This window comes from Oenanthe melanoleuca, chromosome 5, assembly GCF_029582105.1.
Source record: "Oenanthe melanoleuca isolate GR-GAL-2019-014 chromosome 5, OMel1.0, whole genome shotgun sequence".
Classification (NCBI taxonomy): domain Eukaryota; kingdom Metazoa; phylum Chordata; class Aves; order Passeriformes; family Muscicapidae; genus Oenanthe; species Oenanthe melanoleuca.
The window spans coordinates 9,544,781-9,561,295 of NC_079339.1; the positions used below are offsets into that span (position 1 = coordinate 9,544,781).

General features: G+C 60.8%; 2 protein-coding genes across 2 annotated transcripts; one reads left to right on the forward strand and one right to left on the reverse strand.

Moving 5' to 3' along the window:
- The first annotated feature begins 1,243 nt into the window (after positions 1 to 1,243).
- DTX4 (deltex E3 ubiquitin ligase 4) lies at positions 1,244 to 9,352 on the forward strand. Its single transcript, XM_056493091.1, has 9 exons — positions 1,244 to 1,644; positions 3,828 to 4,545; positions 5,343 to 5,404; positions 5,535 to 5,696; positions 5,806 to 5,867; positions 6,087 to 6,239; positions 6,910 to 7,071; positions 7,341 to 7,430; positions 7,680 to 9,352. Exons 1-9 carry the CDS (start codon positions 1,434 to 1,436, stop codon positions 7,911 to 7,913), a joined length of 1,854 nt encoding a protein of 617 aa, XP_056349066.1. The 5' UTR covers positions 1,244 to 1,433; the 3' UTR covers positions 7,914 to 9,352.
- A 468-nt stretch (positions 9,353 to 9,820) lies between these two features.
- On the reverse strand, positions 9,821 to 12,344 carry MPEG1 (macrophage expressed 1). Its single transcript, XM_056493090.1, has one exon. It carries the CDS (start codon positions 12,075 to 12,077, stop codon positions 9,918 to 9,920), a length of 2,160 nt encoding a protein of 719 aa, XP_056349065.1. The 5' UTR covers positions 12,078 to 12,344; the 3' UTR covers positions 9,821 to 9,917.
- Between the last annotated feature and the right edge of the window lie 4,171 nt (positions 12,345 to 16,515).

Genomic DNA, 16,515 nt, shown 5'->3' on the forward strand with positions numbered 1-16,515 from the left:
GGAAGGGCCAGGAGCCCTCCCTTCTTGCAGGAAAATGTGCCTCAAGCGGAGCCCCACGTGTCTCTCCAAGTGTGAGCTGGAAAAAGGAGAACTTTTGTGGTTCACCTCATCCTCTCTCACCACAGCGCCCGCCAGCTGGCATCACCGCAGTTAGTCCCCACCTGTTCATTCCCCCTTTTTCTTCTCTTCGTGTTTTCCTCGTTTTTGGATCTTGTCTAATGATTTCTCACCACAAGCACCACTGGCAGGCGCTCAGCAGGATGGGCAGTGCCTTGGAAACAGGTTTGTCAGGAGAGCAGCTTCACCACCTGCTTGGAGATGAGTTGCCTCCAAGCCGAGGTGGACCATGGACTGGGGGATTTCTAGTGCTGCCAAACCTGGGACACAGGGCCAATTTGTACAGTTCTCCTGAACCAGGAAAGCCCAGGTGTTTAATATATGAGGAAATCAGGGTTAGGTGTGTCTGAGCACAGGAGCACAAAAGGAGGTGAGACCAGTCTGTCACCAATATCCTGCCATTCAGGGCTGCCCTGGGAAGCTGCTTATGAGGAAGAACAAGCTCAGGAATATTTTTCTGGCCTGCAGGGAAGGGCCAGCACTGGCTGCTCTAGTCAGAGGGTTGCCACGGCACAGGGGTGCCCATGTCACACAGGGGCAGCCAGGAGAGCCAGGCTGCAAGAGCAGGGGTTACAGCCCACGCCCCTCAGACATGAGGCAATTTTGGGCTTTGAAATAAGTTTTGTGTGTCATGGGTCACAGGCAAGGGCAGCTCAGGGGGCTGCTTCCTGAAGAAGCTGTTGGACCACATTTCTCTGTGACAGCACATGGAGCAGTGTCTGTGGCCCATCAGCACCCTGAGTCCCATGGCTGGCAGGGAGGGACTGGGGGTCCCCCACAAGGACGGGTGCATACCAGGGGCTCCCTGGGCTGCACACCTGGTAGGGGTACGGGGGGGTTTTCGGGCTACAGGGTGGGGGTACAGGGACAGTGGGAGGGGTGTCAGGGGGCAGGGTGGGGGTACAGGGGGAATGGGGGCAGCGGGAGGTGTCGGGATGCAGGGCAGGGATATGAGAACAGCGGGAGGTGTCGGGGTGCAGGACGGGGATACGGGAGCAGCGGGAGGTGCCGGGGGTGCAGGACGGGGCTCCAGGGACACGCGGGATGGGTCCCTCGCCCCCGCGGTCGCCCGGTGCCGGCGGGGCGGGGCGCGGTGACGCGGCGCGGTCCCGCCCCCGGCCCGGGGCGCTCGGTGCGGGCGGAGGGGCCGGAGCGGCGGCGCGGGTGCGCGCAGGGGCGAGGGGCGGCCCGGCCGTGCGCGGCTCCGGCCCCGGGCGGGGGCGGGCAGAGCCCTGCGCCGCGCCGAGCATGCGAGAGCCGCCGGGGCGGGCGGCAGCGGCGCAGCCAGCCGGGGCCGCGGCCGGGGCGGCGGAGCCATGCTGCTGGCCTCGGCCGTGGTGGTGTGGGAATGGCTGAACGAGCACGGGCGCTGGCGGCCCTACAGCCCGGCCGTCAGCCACCACATCGAGGCGGTGGCCCGCGCCGGGCCGCGGGCGGGCGGCAGCGTGGTGCTGGGCCAGGCCGACAGCCGCCTGGCGCCCTACATCATCGACCTGCAGTCCATGCACCAGTTCCGCCAGGACACCGGTGAGTCGGCCCCGCCGCCCGCGCCCGCCCCGCGGCCCGGCCGAGCCCCCCGCTCTCGGTGCCCCCCGCTCCGCGCTGCACCGAGCGCCGCTGCCCGGCCCCGCACCGCCCGCTGTCCTCCCACCTGATCCCCAGCCCTGCCCGCTCATCCCTGCTCCCCGCCGGGGTCGTGCTGCCCGCCCTCCTCGCTGCTGCAGCGCTCCGGGCCCTGTTGCACCCGCCCCCTGGCCTTTCCTTCTCCCCGGGGGGAGCCCGTCTCCTGCACACCCTTCCCAGGGCCGTGCCCGGCTCCCTCTGCGCTGGCCCTGAGCCGCCATCGACCTGGAGCTGAATGGCGCTCGGGTGACAGAGCCTGGCCTGGGGAATGGCAGCCCCAGGCAGGGACACGAGCAGGTGGAGGGATGCTCAGGTGGGTGCATCCCCAGCTGACGGGGTTGTCTGTCCCCCACCTCCTGGGGCTGTCTGGGATGTGGGGCACAAGCACCCACGGCAGGGCATCGGCACTGGGGTTGTGACCCCCCAGCACCCCCGCGATGGCCAGTGTGCTTTGTCCCTGGGGTGCAGCGCAGTGCCAGACACCCCTCCTTTGTCCCTCTTTCCTCAGCAGCCCTGGGGGCTGGCGGCGACCCTCCTCTGCCCGTGGGTGTGGGGACAAGGGACCTCTGCGAGCAGGGTGGCTGGGGGCCAGCTTCTGAGGGCTATTGTTGCCCAGGGTGGAGGACTGAAAGGGAGATTGTTCTGTCTCTCCCTGGGTTGCTGGGGATGTTGGTATTTTGGGTCATTAAACAGCTCTGATTTGGGGGGGTCGCGACCCTGGCAGGCCCTGAATAGCTATTGTTCCCTTTCTTCCCCTGTTGAATGGGAGGCCGGCTGGCGGCTCGGGGCTGGGGGAACACACAGCATTCCCACACTGCTGCCTGGGGACCGCCAGATGCCGCATGCCACCGCCGGATTAGGATAAATCACTGCCCCCCTCCCCTCGGCTCTTCTGCCCCGGGTGCCCCTTGGCAGGACAGGTCGGGTGGCTTGGCTGGGGTGTGGCTGCACCCCATGCCCCTTTAGCAGGGTGCTGATAAACACCTTTTCCCTGTGATCCCACTCGTGTCCCTGCGGGACCTGTGGTAGCGGCTCTTCTCTGCTGAGAGGTGGGGGTGAGAAGGGACTGAAATTCTTGGAGGCTTTGCAGGACACGTGGTGAAAAGCCGAAGCAGCAGACTTGTTATTGCTTCTCTTTGAGTGCTTTCTTGTTCCTCACGCTGGGCTGAGCCATGGGGATCTGCAGAAGGACCTGGGGGCAATGGTGCTTGTCCCACCTGTCAGCAGACACCTCTGGGCATTAGGATGGGACCCCAGGACCAAGCCCAGCCATGCACAGCCAGCCCTGCCCTGTGAGACATCCCGAAGAGGAAGGCATTTCTCCTCATTGTAGGAATTTCCAAAATTTGTGTCCATGCTTCAAATGCATCCTAGTTGACTGGGAGTGGTGGGAAAGGAAACGCTTAGCCAAAATAAGGATGCAAGGCACAAAGCCTTGGTGCTTTGTGCTGTCATCCCACTCCTAATGTTTGCTGATGGGGTGGCAGGAGCTGGGCACAGGGCCTCGCTCAGACTCCTTAGCTTGGCCTCACAGGGATTTTCCCTGTGCCACAGTTGGGGTTTTCATCACGGGCCGGTTTGGCAGCTGCAGATGGTGGGGCTGGCACGAGCCCTGCTCCCCTACGTGCGTGAGGGCCTCTGTGTGTCACTGCTGGGGGCTCCCTCAAATCTTTTATTCACCTGTTCCAGCCCAGAGCTGGGACGGAGACAGGCACAGCAGGACTCGGTGCCCTAATGCCTGGTTTCGTCAGGCTCCCCGGGGAAGTCCCCTGGGAGCAGGCTGGAGCAGCCAAGCTTGTGGTTCAGTGTTTCCCCATCAGGGCTGAGTGGCTCCACGCTGGGCCCGTGGGCCAGTGGGAGTGAAATCTGCCCTACCCTTCAGCCCAGTTGCGCTGGGGGTGCACCCCCAGGCTGTGGGGGAACCGAGGCACAGCAGTCCCTGGCAGGGTGGGGTCAGCGGCAGAGCCGGAAAGCCGTGCTGTCCCCGCGTGGAGCGGCACCGGCGGGGCAGGTTGGGGTGGTTCTGCTGCCTGCCCAGGGCTGGGTGCTGGCGCCAGGGTCTGACGGCCTCTGTCACCCTCCCTCAGGCACCATCCGGCCCGTCCGGCGCAGCTACTACGACCCGTCCTCGGCGCCGGGCAAGGGAGTCGTCTGGGAGTGGGAGAATGACAGCGGCACGTGGACGCCCTACGACATGGACGTGGGCATCACCATCCAGCGCGCCTACGAGAAGCAGCACCCCTGGGTGGACCTGAGCGCCATCGGCTTCTGCTACGTCATCGACTTCGCCACCATGGGCCAGATCAACCGGCAGACCCAGCGCAAGCGCCGCGTGCGCCGCCGCCTCGACATGGTGTACCCGCTGGTGTCGGGCACCCTGCCCAAGTCGCAGTCGTGGCCGGCCAGCCCCGGGGCGGCGGCGGCCCCGCCGGTGCCCGCCTGCACCTGTCCCCAGTGCCTCCTGGTCATGAGCGTCAAAGCGGCCGCCGGCCCCGGCGCCTCCACGCTGCAGCCCCGCAAAGCCGCCCCCGCAAAGCCGCCGGCCGCCCCCAAGCCCGCGCTGCCCGCGGCGGGGCCCAAGGCGCCGGACGGCGTGGCCGCGGGGCGCGGCTCGCTGAAGCCGCTGGCGGCGCAGGGCGGCCGGAGGCAGGCGGCCAGCACGCCTGCCCTGAGCTCGGCCGGCGCTTCCAGCAGCCCCCCCGGCGTGGGCGGCGGCAAAGGCTCCCGGCCCAGCCTGGGCACCCTGAACCGCAGCCACCTGCAGCGCCTGGCCATCGCCCAGTCCCGCGTGCTCATCGCCTCGGGGTGAGTCCCGCGGGCTGCTGGGCGGAGAGAGGGGCGGCGCAGAGTTCTCCCCCTCCCCAGGGCACCGAGGGGCTGCAGCTCCCACTGCAGGGCTCTGTCACCCCTGAGCTCGGTGGTCCCCAGGCTGCCGTGCAGGGTGGTGGGTTCTGCTGGGCCCCTCGCCTTCCCCGCAGGTGCCTGGGGACCGGAGCAGGGATGGGGTGGCTCCTGCATCTCAATGAAGAGGCTGAGGCTGCTCTTTCTCTTGGAGTCAGGGGTTGGGTGGGGGACTGCAAAAGGCCCAAAGAAAAGCCATTCAGGGCCCATGAGAAGGGGTCCCTCCAGACCCCCACCCTCCAAAGACATTTTTTTGTGATGGGGTGGACATTTAATGGGCCTGTTTCTCCCCTTTGTCTGGCTCTGCCATCAGCCTTCTGTCGCAGCCTGGCCCCTTTCCTCTCTCCCTCTTCATCCTCCCCCTTCCCTCCGCTCCTGACCTGCCGGGAAACTTTCCCATGGAAGAGAGCCCCAAGGGGAGGGGGAAAAGAGCTGTGGCAGTGACGTGGCCAGGGAGAAAAGAGGAAAAGAAACAACAGACTGGCCCGGGGAGCTGTGACAAAAAGGGGCCATGAATGGAGATGCAGTCAGGGTTTCTAAAGCGCCAGAGAAAAGGCGGTGGTGGGGCAGGGAGGGGCGCGTTGCCCCATCAGGGGATTCTCTGTTTCCAGCCAGGGCCTGTGCAGTTGCTCAGGCAACTGTTGTGTGGCCCCTGTGGGGACATGGGTGCCTCCTGACGTGGTCTCTGTGACTCCCCTCAGGGTCCCCACCGTCCCTGTGAAGAACCTCACTGGCTCCAGCCCCGTCAACCCAGCGCTGGCAGGTGAGGACGGGCGCTGGTTCCCCTGGGGTGGGGGACAAACAGCCCCAGTTTTGGGGCTGGTTTTGGGGAGCCTCTGGGGTTCGGGGTGTTGCTCGTTTTCCTCATTGCCATTTGTTACCCCCTCGTGCAGGGATCACGGGGATCCTCATGAGCGCGGCCGGGCTGCCCGTGTGCCTGACCCGGCCCCCCAAGCTGGTGCTGCACCCCCCGCCCGTCAGCAAGAGCGAGATCCAGTCCATCCCCGGCATCTCCCACTCCTGCCGCAAGACCACCAAGAAACAGGCCAAGAAGGGTGAGAGAGACGGTCCCTCGTGCCCTTCCTGGTTCCCCTGTGCCCCCCATCTCTTCTGCTGCCCCTGGCAGTGGGTTTCTCCCATCCTTTGACTCTCACTCTCCCGCAGGTAAAACCCCGGAGGAGGTGCTGAAGAAATACCTGCAGAAGGTGCGGCATCCGCCGGATGAGGTGCGAGCGGCAGGGTTGCCCTGGGATGGGCTTTGCCCTGGGATGAGCAGGACACACACAATGCCACGTGCAGGGATATCCCACCCCACTGTGTGGCTCTGCCTTGTCCCTGCAGGGTGACAGCCCTGGGGTGACAGGGCCGGGTGCCGGTCCCTGGGTGGGAGCAGGGCAGCCCAGCAGCACCCATCCCCCTGATCCCTGTCCTTCCCTCCTGCACAGGACTGCACCATCTGCATGGAGCGGCTCTCTGCCCCCTCTGGCTACAAGGGGCCCCAGCCAGCTGTCAAGCCTGACCTCGTGGGGAAGCTGGTCAAGTGCAGCCACGTCTTTCACCTCCACTGCCTGGTGGCCATGTATAACAATGGCAACAAGGTGAGAGGCTGCAGCCTTGGGGGACCCCAGCTCAGCCACCTTTGCTGAGCTCCACGAGCTCTCCACAGGACAGAGCTCCAGCCTGGCTGCCCTGGAGGACTCTGAGATCCCACCCTGACTCAGAGTTTCATTTTTATCAGCACCAAGCACTTGGGAACTGCTAAATCAGAATTCAGGGTTGTGTGGGTGTGTTTCCCCCCACTATGCCCGGTTTTATGCGCTTGTTTTCCTTGCCAGGATGGACTTTGATCCCTGCGTGTTTGAGCAGAGCTACCTGGAATTTGGTGCCAGGCAGTGTTTCTCCAGCCACAGGAGGGATTTTGCAAATACCCCTCGTGCTTGACATTCCCTGGAAAATGCATTGTTTGGAGATTTTCAATATTTATTGTATTTCCCTTTTTGAAAGAGCAAAGCAAAACAAACCACCAATTCGGAGCTAGGGAAAGCAATGAGGTCTGGAAAACTGTAGGGGAAGAGAAATGCAGACCTCAGGTTTTTGGTTGAAGTTGGGTGGTGAATTGTCCTGGCCCTGTCCCAGGTTCCTGAGAGTTTTTGAAGTGATGTTTTTCCCAATTAAAACAGAGTTCAGTGCTGCTCAGGGACTCACACTGCTGGCTGGCTCAGTGCCAGAGATAGTGGTTTCACTGTGTCCCCATTTTTCCACTCTCAGGATGGGAGTCTGCAGTGTCCCACCTGCAAAACCATCTATGGGGTGAAGACAGGGACGCAGCCTCCTGGGAAGATGGAATATCACATCATCCCCCATGCACTGCCCGGCCACGCCGACTGCAAAACCATCCGCATCATCTACAACATCCCCCCGGGGGTGCAGGTGGGTCTGGGGGGGCCACCGGGGGGGCTGGCGGCCCTTGTCACTGCTGTATCACCCCCAGGTGCTGCTGCAGCTCGAGCCTTGACTCAGGAGCTGCTTGTCCATAAGGATGTTGTGGGAAGTTTGGGGTGTATCTGCATGGAAGTGCTGTCCCTGTCTGCTTGCTGGCGGGGGCCTGGTGGCCATTAGTGCACACCAAAGCTTGGGGTGCTGTTCTGTGCCCAGAGCACCCTTTTGAGGGTTTTCTTCTCCCACTTCCCACATCACAGGGACCAGAACATCCAAACCCTGGGAAGAGTTTCACAGCCCGTGGCTTCCCCCGGCACTGCTACCTGCCAGACAGCGAGAAGGGCAGGAAGGTGAGCTGGCCAAGGCGTGCCAGGGTGGGAAAAGCAAACATGGCTTGAGCAGGGGAATGTGGGTGGAGGTTTTCCCCACAGCCCATCCAGCAGGCTTTGCAGGAGCCCTGGGACCTTTGCACACAGGCTCACCAGCCTGGTCCCTCTGTTTTGGCTGGGGCAAGGAGGCTGTGCTGGGGTGCTCCAGAAGGGCTTTGTGGGCTGCCCACGTGCTTGCTTTGCTGCCTGCCCCATTGCTGCCCTCCACAGGTACTTAAGCTGCTGCTGGTGGCCTGGGACCGGCGGCTGATCTTCGCCATCGGGACCTCCAGCACCACGGGCGAGTCGGACACGGTGATCTGGAACGAGATCCACCACAAGACAGAGTTCGGCTCCAACCTCACCGGCCACGGCTACCCCGACATCAACTACCTGGACAATGTCCTGGCTGAGCTGGCAGCCCAGGGCATCACAGAGGAGAGCCTGGCACAGGAGAAGGACTGAGACCATGGCCAGGAGGCAAGGAAAGGGTTGCCTGTGCCGGCACCCACCAGGATAAAGCTGCTGGAGATACCTGCCTGGGGGCTTCTCAGGGCACACCTGGAGGCCCCCGCTCCCAGTGGCAGCCACGCAGTGCCCCAGGCTGGCTGGGAATGTGGGAGAAGGTCGTTTTGGCCGTCCCCTTCACTCCTGCAGGGCGGGAACATCCCCACACAGAGCTGTGGGGCTTCAGGCTGGCTTGGCCACCCCTCTGGGTAGTGTCCTGTCCTCGCTGCCACTGTGCTGAGGGCCTGGAGGGGTGCCAGGCTCCCCTCTCTCCTCATCTGTGCCAGTCCCAGCCTGACCCAACAGCCCTGCCACCCACCTGGGGCTGGGACCTGGCTTGGGGTGGGAGCTGGGGCCACGGGAGTCGCCCTTGCTCTGCCTTGTCCCTCTGACGTTTGTTTGTTTGTTTGTTCTGTCGGTACCTCCCCGCTGGTCTCCTGTGTCTGTGGAGGTTGGGGGGCCCTGGGCTGCCTCAGCTCCCCCCAGCCCTGCGCCCCCTGCTCCTCTTGGCTGTGTCTGAGTGTGCCCTACAGGGTCCCCTTGTCTGGGCTGCCCCTGCCTCTGCATGCCAGGGAGGGGCTGGTGGATGGTAGTAAGTGTGGGGGGGGACAGTGACATCCCACCCCCGCAGTGGGTTCCTTGAACTGTTCGTATGGGGGCGTCCCCACGTTGGAATTTCTATATACCTCGTGTTTTGGGGTTTTGTCGTATATATGTACATATAGGGGGGCATTTGGGGAGGCGACCTGGGAGAACGTGGTGCTGCAGCCGGGCTGGGGCTGGGCACAGCGGTGCTTGGGGGTGGGACGGGGGCTGTGGGGCCCCCACACCCCAACAGGGCTCTGCCCCACAGGAGGGCTGTCACTTGTGGGTCCCCATGGGGCCAGGTGCCGGTGGGGTGAGAAGTGTCCCCCTTCCTGCCCCCGGAGATGCCTTGGGGGGTGTCTGGAGGGGAAGGTGGCTGGTGAGGGGTTGGCACGGGCTGGGCCAGGAGGGTGGCGTGGGTAGGAGAGTGTGGGTGATGGGGGTGGGGGAAGTGTGTTCCAAGGCTCTGGGGGTCCCTTGTCAGCCCCCTGGGGTGGCTGGGCCTCAGAGAACCCTGGGCTGGGGGAAGGTGTCCCTGCCCAGGGCAGGGGTTAGGAATGAGAGAGTCTGTGGAGTCCTTTCCGTCCCAAACCAGGAATTCATGGGGCCTCTGGGAGCCACCTGTGCCGAGTGCTCGGGGGTCCCTGGCGCTCTGTGCTGGTGGGAGGGGGGCCCATCCTGCTGTGCATCGTTCTGTTGTCGTTGCTGTTATTCCTCTCCGTGGCCTGGAGGGTCCGTCCCCCCCCGTGGAGGGGCTGGGGGGTCAATAAAGCGGATGGCAGGGGACTCTGGCGGTCCCTGCACGGCCTGGCCTCTCCGTTGTCTTCTGTCAGTCATCTGTGTGGCCAGGGGCGCTGCGGGCAGGGCCAGGCACCCCGAGCCCCCGATGTCCCTTTGCACCGATCTGTGCCCAGCCGCCCTCAGTGTGGGTTGTTATCTTCTACCTCAAGGGAGAAACCCTCTTTCCCCAGACACACGCCCCTGTTTGGGTGGCTCTCAGCGGTGTGATTCTCCTCCACGCACGCCCTGGGTTTTCCCCGGTGCAGACAAAGCCTGTCTGGAGCTATGCAAAACCCTCTGGGCAAGAAGGGGGAGCGTCCCCCACCCTCCGCGGTGCCAGCCCGATGGCTCTTACTGTGAGTAAGTCTTTCCACAACGTGACTTTTTTTTTCCTTTTTTTAATGCTCTGTTGACTACACGATGACTTGCTGGCTGAAATAAAACTGCTCCGTGCCTCTCTGCATGCGTGTGTATATCTATCCCGATAGATATACATGGAGACAGGGGTTTGTAGCTTGCAGCATGCAGGATTTGGGAGATAACCTTCCCTGCGGCCCCTCCGCTGCCTCCTCCTGTGGGTTCGGGGATTTGGGGCGCTCAGGGCACCGTCCCCTCCGTTCCCTCTTGCTGGTAGCCCTCGCCCACGCTCAGCACCGTGCAGTGCTCGGGGCGGGCGGGGGCCGGGCTGTCCCCCGTGCCCAGCGCTCGGTACCCGCTGGACCTGTAGCGCCGGTGGCCGTACCAGGCTGTCCCCAGGAGGGTGGCCAGCCCCGCCAGCACGGCCACGGTGACCCCGGCCACCTCTCCCCCTGACAGCCCCCGGCCCCGGACCACTTCGGCCACGTGCTGGGCGTCCTCGGGCCGTGCCAGGCGCCAGACGTGGCTCTGGCCGTCCCTGACCCAGGTGCTGTCCCCGTCCCGCACCAGCAGCGTGTCCACGGCCGGCAGGTTGGCGGGGGCCCGGGTGAAGGGCGGCAGGCGGGCGGGCGGCAGCGAGCCCCCGCTGAGCAGCCCGGCCTGGACGCAGAACTGCACCTGGCAGCTGTCGCTGATGAGCGCCAGGTGCTGGCTGAAGCCCGGGGGACAGCCCTTGGTGAGGGGGTCCTCGGCCGTGCCCCGGTGCTGCCCAGCCAGCGGGTTCCCGGCCTGGCAGCTGAAGAAGCCCCCGAAGGGCACGGCGTAGGCGGCCCCCTGCTCGTAATCCTGGCTCACGCACACCCTGAGCTCGCCAAAGAGCTTCAGCGGGAAATAGCCCGAGGGGCAGGACTGGGCTCCCGTGATGGGGTTGGCGCTGTGGGTGCTGAACAGCCCCCCAAAGAGGTACCCCGAGCTGGGAGCCGCCGGCCCGCTGGCAGCGCACCAGTAGGCGCTGAACTGCACCCGCGAGAGCCAGAAGACGTCCTGGCACTGGCGGTGGCAGAAGATGCCCAGGGTGCACTTGTTGTGGCACTCCAGGTGGCTGTGCCCCTCCTCCCGCTCCTGCACGCCCAGCAGCACCGGGCTGTAGGCGGCGGGGCAGGAGAAGGCCCCGGTGAGGGGGTTCCTCTGCTCCAGCGCCCGGCACAGCGCGCCGGTGTCGGGCCCGCCCAGGCCCACGCACTCCTGGAAGACTCCCCCGAAGGTGAAGTTGGCCCCGGTGCCCTGGCAGGAGCCGTCGTCGGTGTTGGCGTGGAAGTTGAAGTTGGGCGAGGAGGCGTCGGTGCAGCCCGGGGCGGTGTTGAAGGCGTAGTAGCGGCGCACGGCGAGCTCCACGCGCCGCGCCAGCCTGCGCACCGTGGGCGCCGGCAGCTCCGGCACCGCGCCCGGCGCGATGAAGTGGTGCAGGGGCAGCCCCGAGCGGTCCAGGGCCACCAGCTGGTTCTGAATCCTCTCCTGCCACGTCTTCAGCGTGATGCCTGGGTAGAAGGGGATCCCGCCGATGCTCTCCACCCTGGAGTTGGTGCGGTTCTCCAGGTACTGCTTGGTGAAGCCGGAGCTGGCGTCCAGGGATTCCTTGGTTCCCACGCTGACGATGCTGTGGAAGGCCACGCCGGCCGAGGCGGTGACGGTGCTGCGGGTGGCCCAGCTGTCCTTCAGGAAAGTAGCCTTGATCTGGTCCTCCTGCACCAAGGTGGCCCCTGCGTCCACGGAGGTGATGGCGTGGGTGCCGTAGTTGAGCACCAGCAGCTCGGCCAGAAAATCGGCCATCCTGGTCTGGTTGTTCTCCAGGTGGCTGGCGATGGCCAGCAGCTGCTTCTTGAAGCCATTGTCCAGGGGGGCCTCGGGGTCGATCTTGGCAGTGTAAACCAAGTTCCTGACCTGCACCCGGGTGGTGACAGCCCGGTCTCTCACCTGCTGGGTCTTGGTGCGGTGGAAGTCGTCGGAGAATTTGCCGTTGATGGCGGAGAAGAGGGACATCTCCAGGTTGATGGAGGCAGAGGTGATGCTCTGGTAATCCTTCCAGGACTCGATGATCTCCGAGTTGATGTCCAGGTTGCTCTGCTTGCGGGGGATAGTGAAGATCTCGTCTGGGATGAGGTAAGATCCATCTTCGGTGGTCTTGCACTGCGAGTAGCCCAGGTTGATGACTCTGCCCATATCCAAATTCCTGAGGTTATCCCAGCCGCCCCCTGGCAGAACTTCCAGACTTGGGAGCTTCAAGGCCTTGCTGCACACCCCAAACCCTGAAGGGGACGAGGGTTCCTGGGGCTGCTCAGCCCCCGCCACCCACGCCAGCAGTGCCCAGGTGAGCGGGACCCCCCAGAGCCCCCGGCCCATGGCTGAGCCCTCTCCGGTCCGAGCGTGCGGCAGGAGCTGGAAAATGAGCTGGCTGAGGGATCGGCGAAAGGCAAAGGAGAAGTGAGAGCTGAGGCATGTGAGAAATGGCAGAATGGAAACCAAAACCAAGGGGTGGGGAGCAGGAAGGTGTCTGTCCCTCCCTCTGCCCCAAGTTAGGGCCCTGCAGCCTCCTCTGCCCAGTCCTGCCCTTCCCCCAGGGCCTGCAGCGTCACCAGCTGGGGAAAGCACCTCCTGCTCGGGAATGCTGAGCCACGGATGCTGAGGATGCTGATCCAGCCCTAACCAGGCTGGGCTTCATTGTCACAGGGCAGGTGCTGCGAGTTCTGGGGAATGAACAGTTAAGGAAGTTCCTCTGTGACTCTTTCCATATAGACAGATTCACTTCCCTTGGTTTTGCTCCCAAGTTCCTCTTTCCAGGACACTTCTGCCTTGGAGGAGGCTGAAGTGACAGCTGTGATGGAGGCAGAGGGACCATAGGTGTTTTTTGGGCAGGATATGGCAGGAGTGGGGGGTGAAGGAATAACAGGAACACCACTGGGGATGTTCATGTTGGATCAAGGCCCTGGAGTAGCTGGAAAACCCTTGTGCAGGGATTCTCATCTGCACTGGGATGTGCAGGCCGTGTGGTCACCTCACCTAAAACCTACCCACTGTGCCACGGAGGCAGTGGAATGTTAGTTTTCACCCCCAGCATTTTGAGGTGGTGCTCTGAATTAACCCCTTCCTGCCTTGCTTCCTGTGGTGAGATTCCCATCAGTCCTATGGCATCTCTCCTGTGAAGTGGGGAATGAAGGGGAAACAGGCGCAATCCCCCCCAAAAAGGCAGTTTATAGCCCTGAAATGCCAGAAAATTCATTTATGAGTAATATGTAGAAAATTTAAAGATTCTCATTTATATATATATATCAAAATTACTATTAATTTATTTCAAGATAAATCTGCTGTGTTATAGACAGGATTTTAGACTGTAAGGAATTCTATATATGGATCCGTAGGGCTTGAAAATAAAAAATACAACGTTTTCTGTATATAAATGAAACAATAAAGGGCTTGAAAAAGCTAGACAAGATGATCTGTATGAAGGACCTAGAAACAGCTCTGTTCATGCGGAGTTCTTTCTCCCTCCTCCGGCTGGAACACCCGATACCCGGGATTTGGGATTGACTGAAACTGGGATTAATTGGCGCCCCTGAAAACGCTGCGCATGCGCGGTGGCCGCTACACCTCAGTGCTGCCGCCTTGTGGCCACGGCCGGTACTGCAGCCCCGAGCGCTCCGGGCGCTTCCCGCGGCTCCACCGGGACCGGGATCGGGAAGAGAACAGGGACAGAGACGAGGGAATGGGCTTCCAGTTAATAATGATTTGATGGGTATAGGAATGATTCTTATAGATTTGGCTCCCCTTCCAATTCCTGGAATAATTTAAAAATTATTGCTTTAACGGATGATCTAAATTTGAGAATTGAAATTTGAGAGGAAATGGTGCAAAATAAATGCGTGGAGAGATCGTGGAATCCCCAAATGGTTTGAGTGGGAAGGGACCTTAAGGATCATTTCATTCCATCCCCTCCCATTCCATCCACAGCCCAAGGTGCTCCAAGCCCCGTCCAGCCTGGCCTTGGACACTTCCAGGGATGGGGCAGCCGCGATTTCTCTGGGTTTATGGGCACAGGAGGAAATTGCCAGCAGGAACCGAGATGTTTCCTCTGCCCTGTCCAGCCCCAGCAGGGGTTTGGGAGGCAGAGGGTGGGAACAGGAGCTTTGCCCACGGCCTTGAGGGAGTCTCTGCTGTCCCAAAACACACCAGAGCAAACATTTGTGGTTTAACATCCCATTAAAAGGAGATGCCAATTTTATCCTTGTTTCTGGATACACATTTTGTGTTTTCTCTCTGTTGCTGACACCGTGTGGTGAAGCAGCAGCTCCCAACCTTGTCAGTGCTGTTCCCAGTTTTGTTCATAGCTGGTAAACAAGAAACAGTAATTTGCTGCCCTGTGGTAATTGGATTAAGGACAAGGCCTCCCTCTTTGTTTAATATTCTGGAGAAAAACTGCCAAAGAATAAAGCAAGAGCTTCTCCCAGTGAAAACCTGTCCCATCCCACGCTGGGTTTGCACACACACAAAGCTCAATCCCTGCTGGAATCCCAGTCACAGCCCCCAGATCAATGTGCACTTTAAGGTCTCACAGCCTGACCAGGACAATCTCTTTCCTCTGGACATAGAAAATCAGTTTTTCATTCTTACAGCACCAGATCAAGGTAATTATGAAGCGGTGTAATGGTTTTTAAGTTGTGCACATGGAGGAAATTCACTGGAGGGGCAAACTCTGCTCCACCTTCATGGGCAACCCTCTGGGTTTGGGATCTTGCTTTGTGGGTGTGAAATCTCCTCACAGAATCCTCTGAGGCTGAAACAAAGACGAGGAACCTTTTGAGACGAAAAGAGCCAGAGCAAGTTGTTGTGGGAAAGGAAAATTAAAGATGGCAAATGCTAAAACCTTTGTTCTTCCCTTGTCCTGAATGGGTCAGCTCTGGAAATTTCCTGGAGACACTGGAGAATGACCCCTGGTCTGCTGAAAAGTGGGAAGAATCTCACTGGATGCAGCCCCTGAAGGAGGGCAAAAAGAGCAGGGCCTCAGTCTGTGAGTGTGAGAAATAAGGGAGGGCCAATTGTGTGGGTCATCCTGTGCCCCAGGGCACCAGGAAAAGCCCTTGACTTAAAAGCTGAGGTGCTGTTCCATAGGGAGCCCCTGCACAGGCCCTGGGAATTGTGCTCATCCCAGCTTCCCTTCCAGAGCAAGAGGAACACCCCACAGTGCTGTTTGAGATTCCTGACTGGAACTGGGGCTGACTGGGCACTTTCCTATTTTCCTGTAGGATGTGGTCCATGACAAGGGAATTGGCTCCAACAGGGCTCAGGATCAGTGTGGGGTCTGTGGCAGGGACAGCTCCTAGAGCTGGACAGGGAGGGGGACCTTCACCCACATTCCCAAAAAGCTGAGAAGGAAAAACACCTGCCTGCAGCTGGCTGCAGCTCCTGGAGCTCTGGGTTTCTGGCACACTCAGGGACATGGGATAATGCCAGAATCATTCAAACCTTGGGAATAATGGAGTTAATACCACCCCTTGAGCCTGTTCCAGGCAGGCTCCTGCCCATCAGCCTCTGGTTGCAGATGCCTGTGGAAGGGATGGAGGCATTCAGGGAATGCTGATTGTTTTTCCCTTGCTTTGGCAATCTGGTCAGTAAAAATACTAATTGAGCTCTTCCAGCAGGGAAGCATTTAAGCAAGAGGTGCTGAAAAGAATTGGAGTTTCTGATTTTAAGTCTCCAACTTAAAATCCCCCCTGGATTGTCACAGGTGCAACTTCCATGGGCACCTTGGCCAGGAGTGTTCAATCCTGCTGGAAATGCACTGGACCAGGATGTCACCTTCATTTTATGTAGGTAAAGCCCCTCTGGGTGACCCCCAGTCACTGGAAGGACCAGACTGGGCTCCCAGGACACTAATTCCAGTTTTTGGGAATAGCACAGGAGCCTTTCCCTTGCCCAGAGGAGCAACCAGTGCCTCCCTTAGCACACAGATCTCCAGGATGGACCACAGAGAAAATAACAGGAGTATGGAAATCCCCCACACTGGGAGTTTGTGGTGCTCTGGATTACATTTTGGATTTATGATATTAAAGGGGGGGTGTGGGGGGAGGTTCTCTCTCTCCTATTATTATCACTGCTCTTGTTGCTCTCACTGTCATTATGTGTTGTCACTGATAGTAAATTATTTTGTTTGTCTTGGTTTCCATTATTAAAGTGCTCTGAGCTGATTTTTGTCTCTGGTCTCTCCCCCATCCCGCTGGGGGTGAGGCAGCTGCTGCTGGTGCCCAGCTGGGGTCCGGCCATGGCCCGGGGCACTTCTGGGAGCTCCGAACCCGAGGGACTGGAGCAGTTCTGGGGCTCACAATGGGAGCCAGAGCTGCGTTTTGGGGGCTCAAAACTGAGTCATTTGGCCAAATACAGAAACGGACACTAAATCCTGGTTTGGGGGGCTTGAGACCAGGGTCCCTGAGACAGCATTTGGGATCTCAGAGAGATCGAGTTCTGCATTTTAGACGCTCGAAGCAGAGCCCGTGTCCTGTGTTTGGGAGGTCTTGAAACCGGGGTCAGTCAGCCAGTGTCTGGGCATCACCAAAAGAGATTTAAGTGCTGCGTTTTGGGGTGTTTGAATGAAAGCCCCAAGTGTTCCGGTGCTCCAAGCGGCTCTTCTGGCCAGGACCAGCCCAGTCTCTGAGCTCCGGGTCCCGCCTTAGGCACAGCCCAGAGCCGGGCTCTGCTGCTCCGCCCGCGGCCCCGGACACCCCAAACCCCCCAGGAACCCGCAGCGCCAGGGCAATTATTGTGGGTTTTTTTTTGTTTGTTTTTTTGT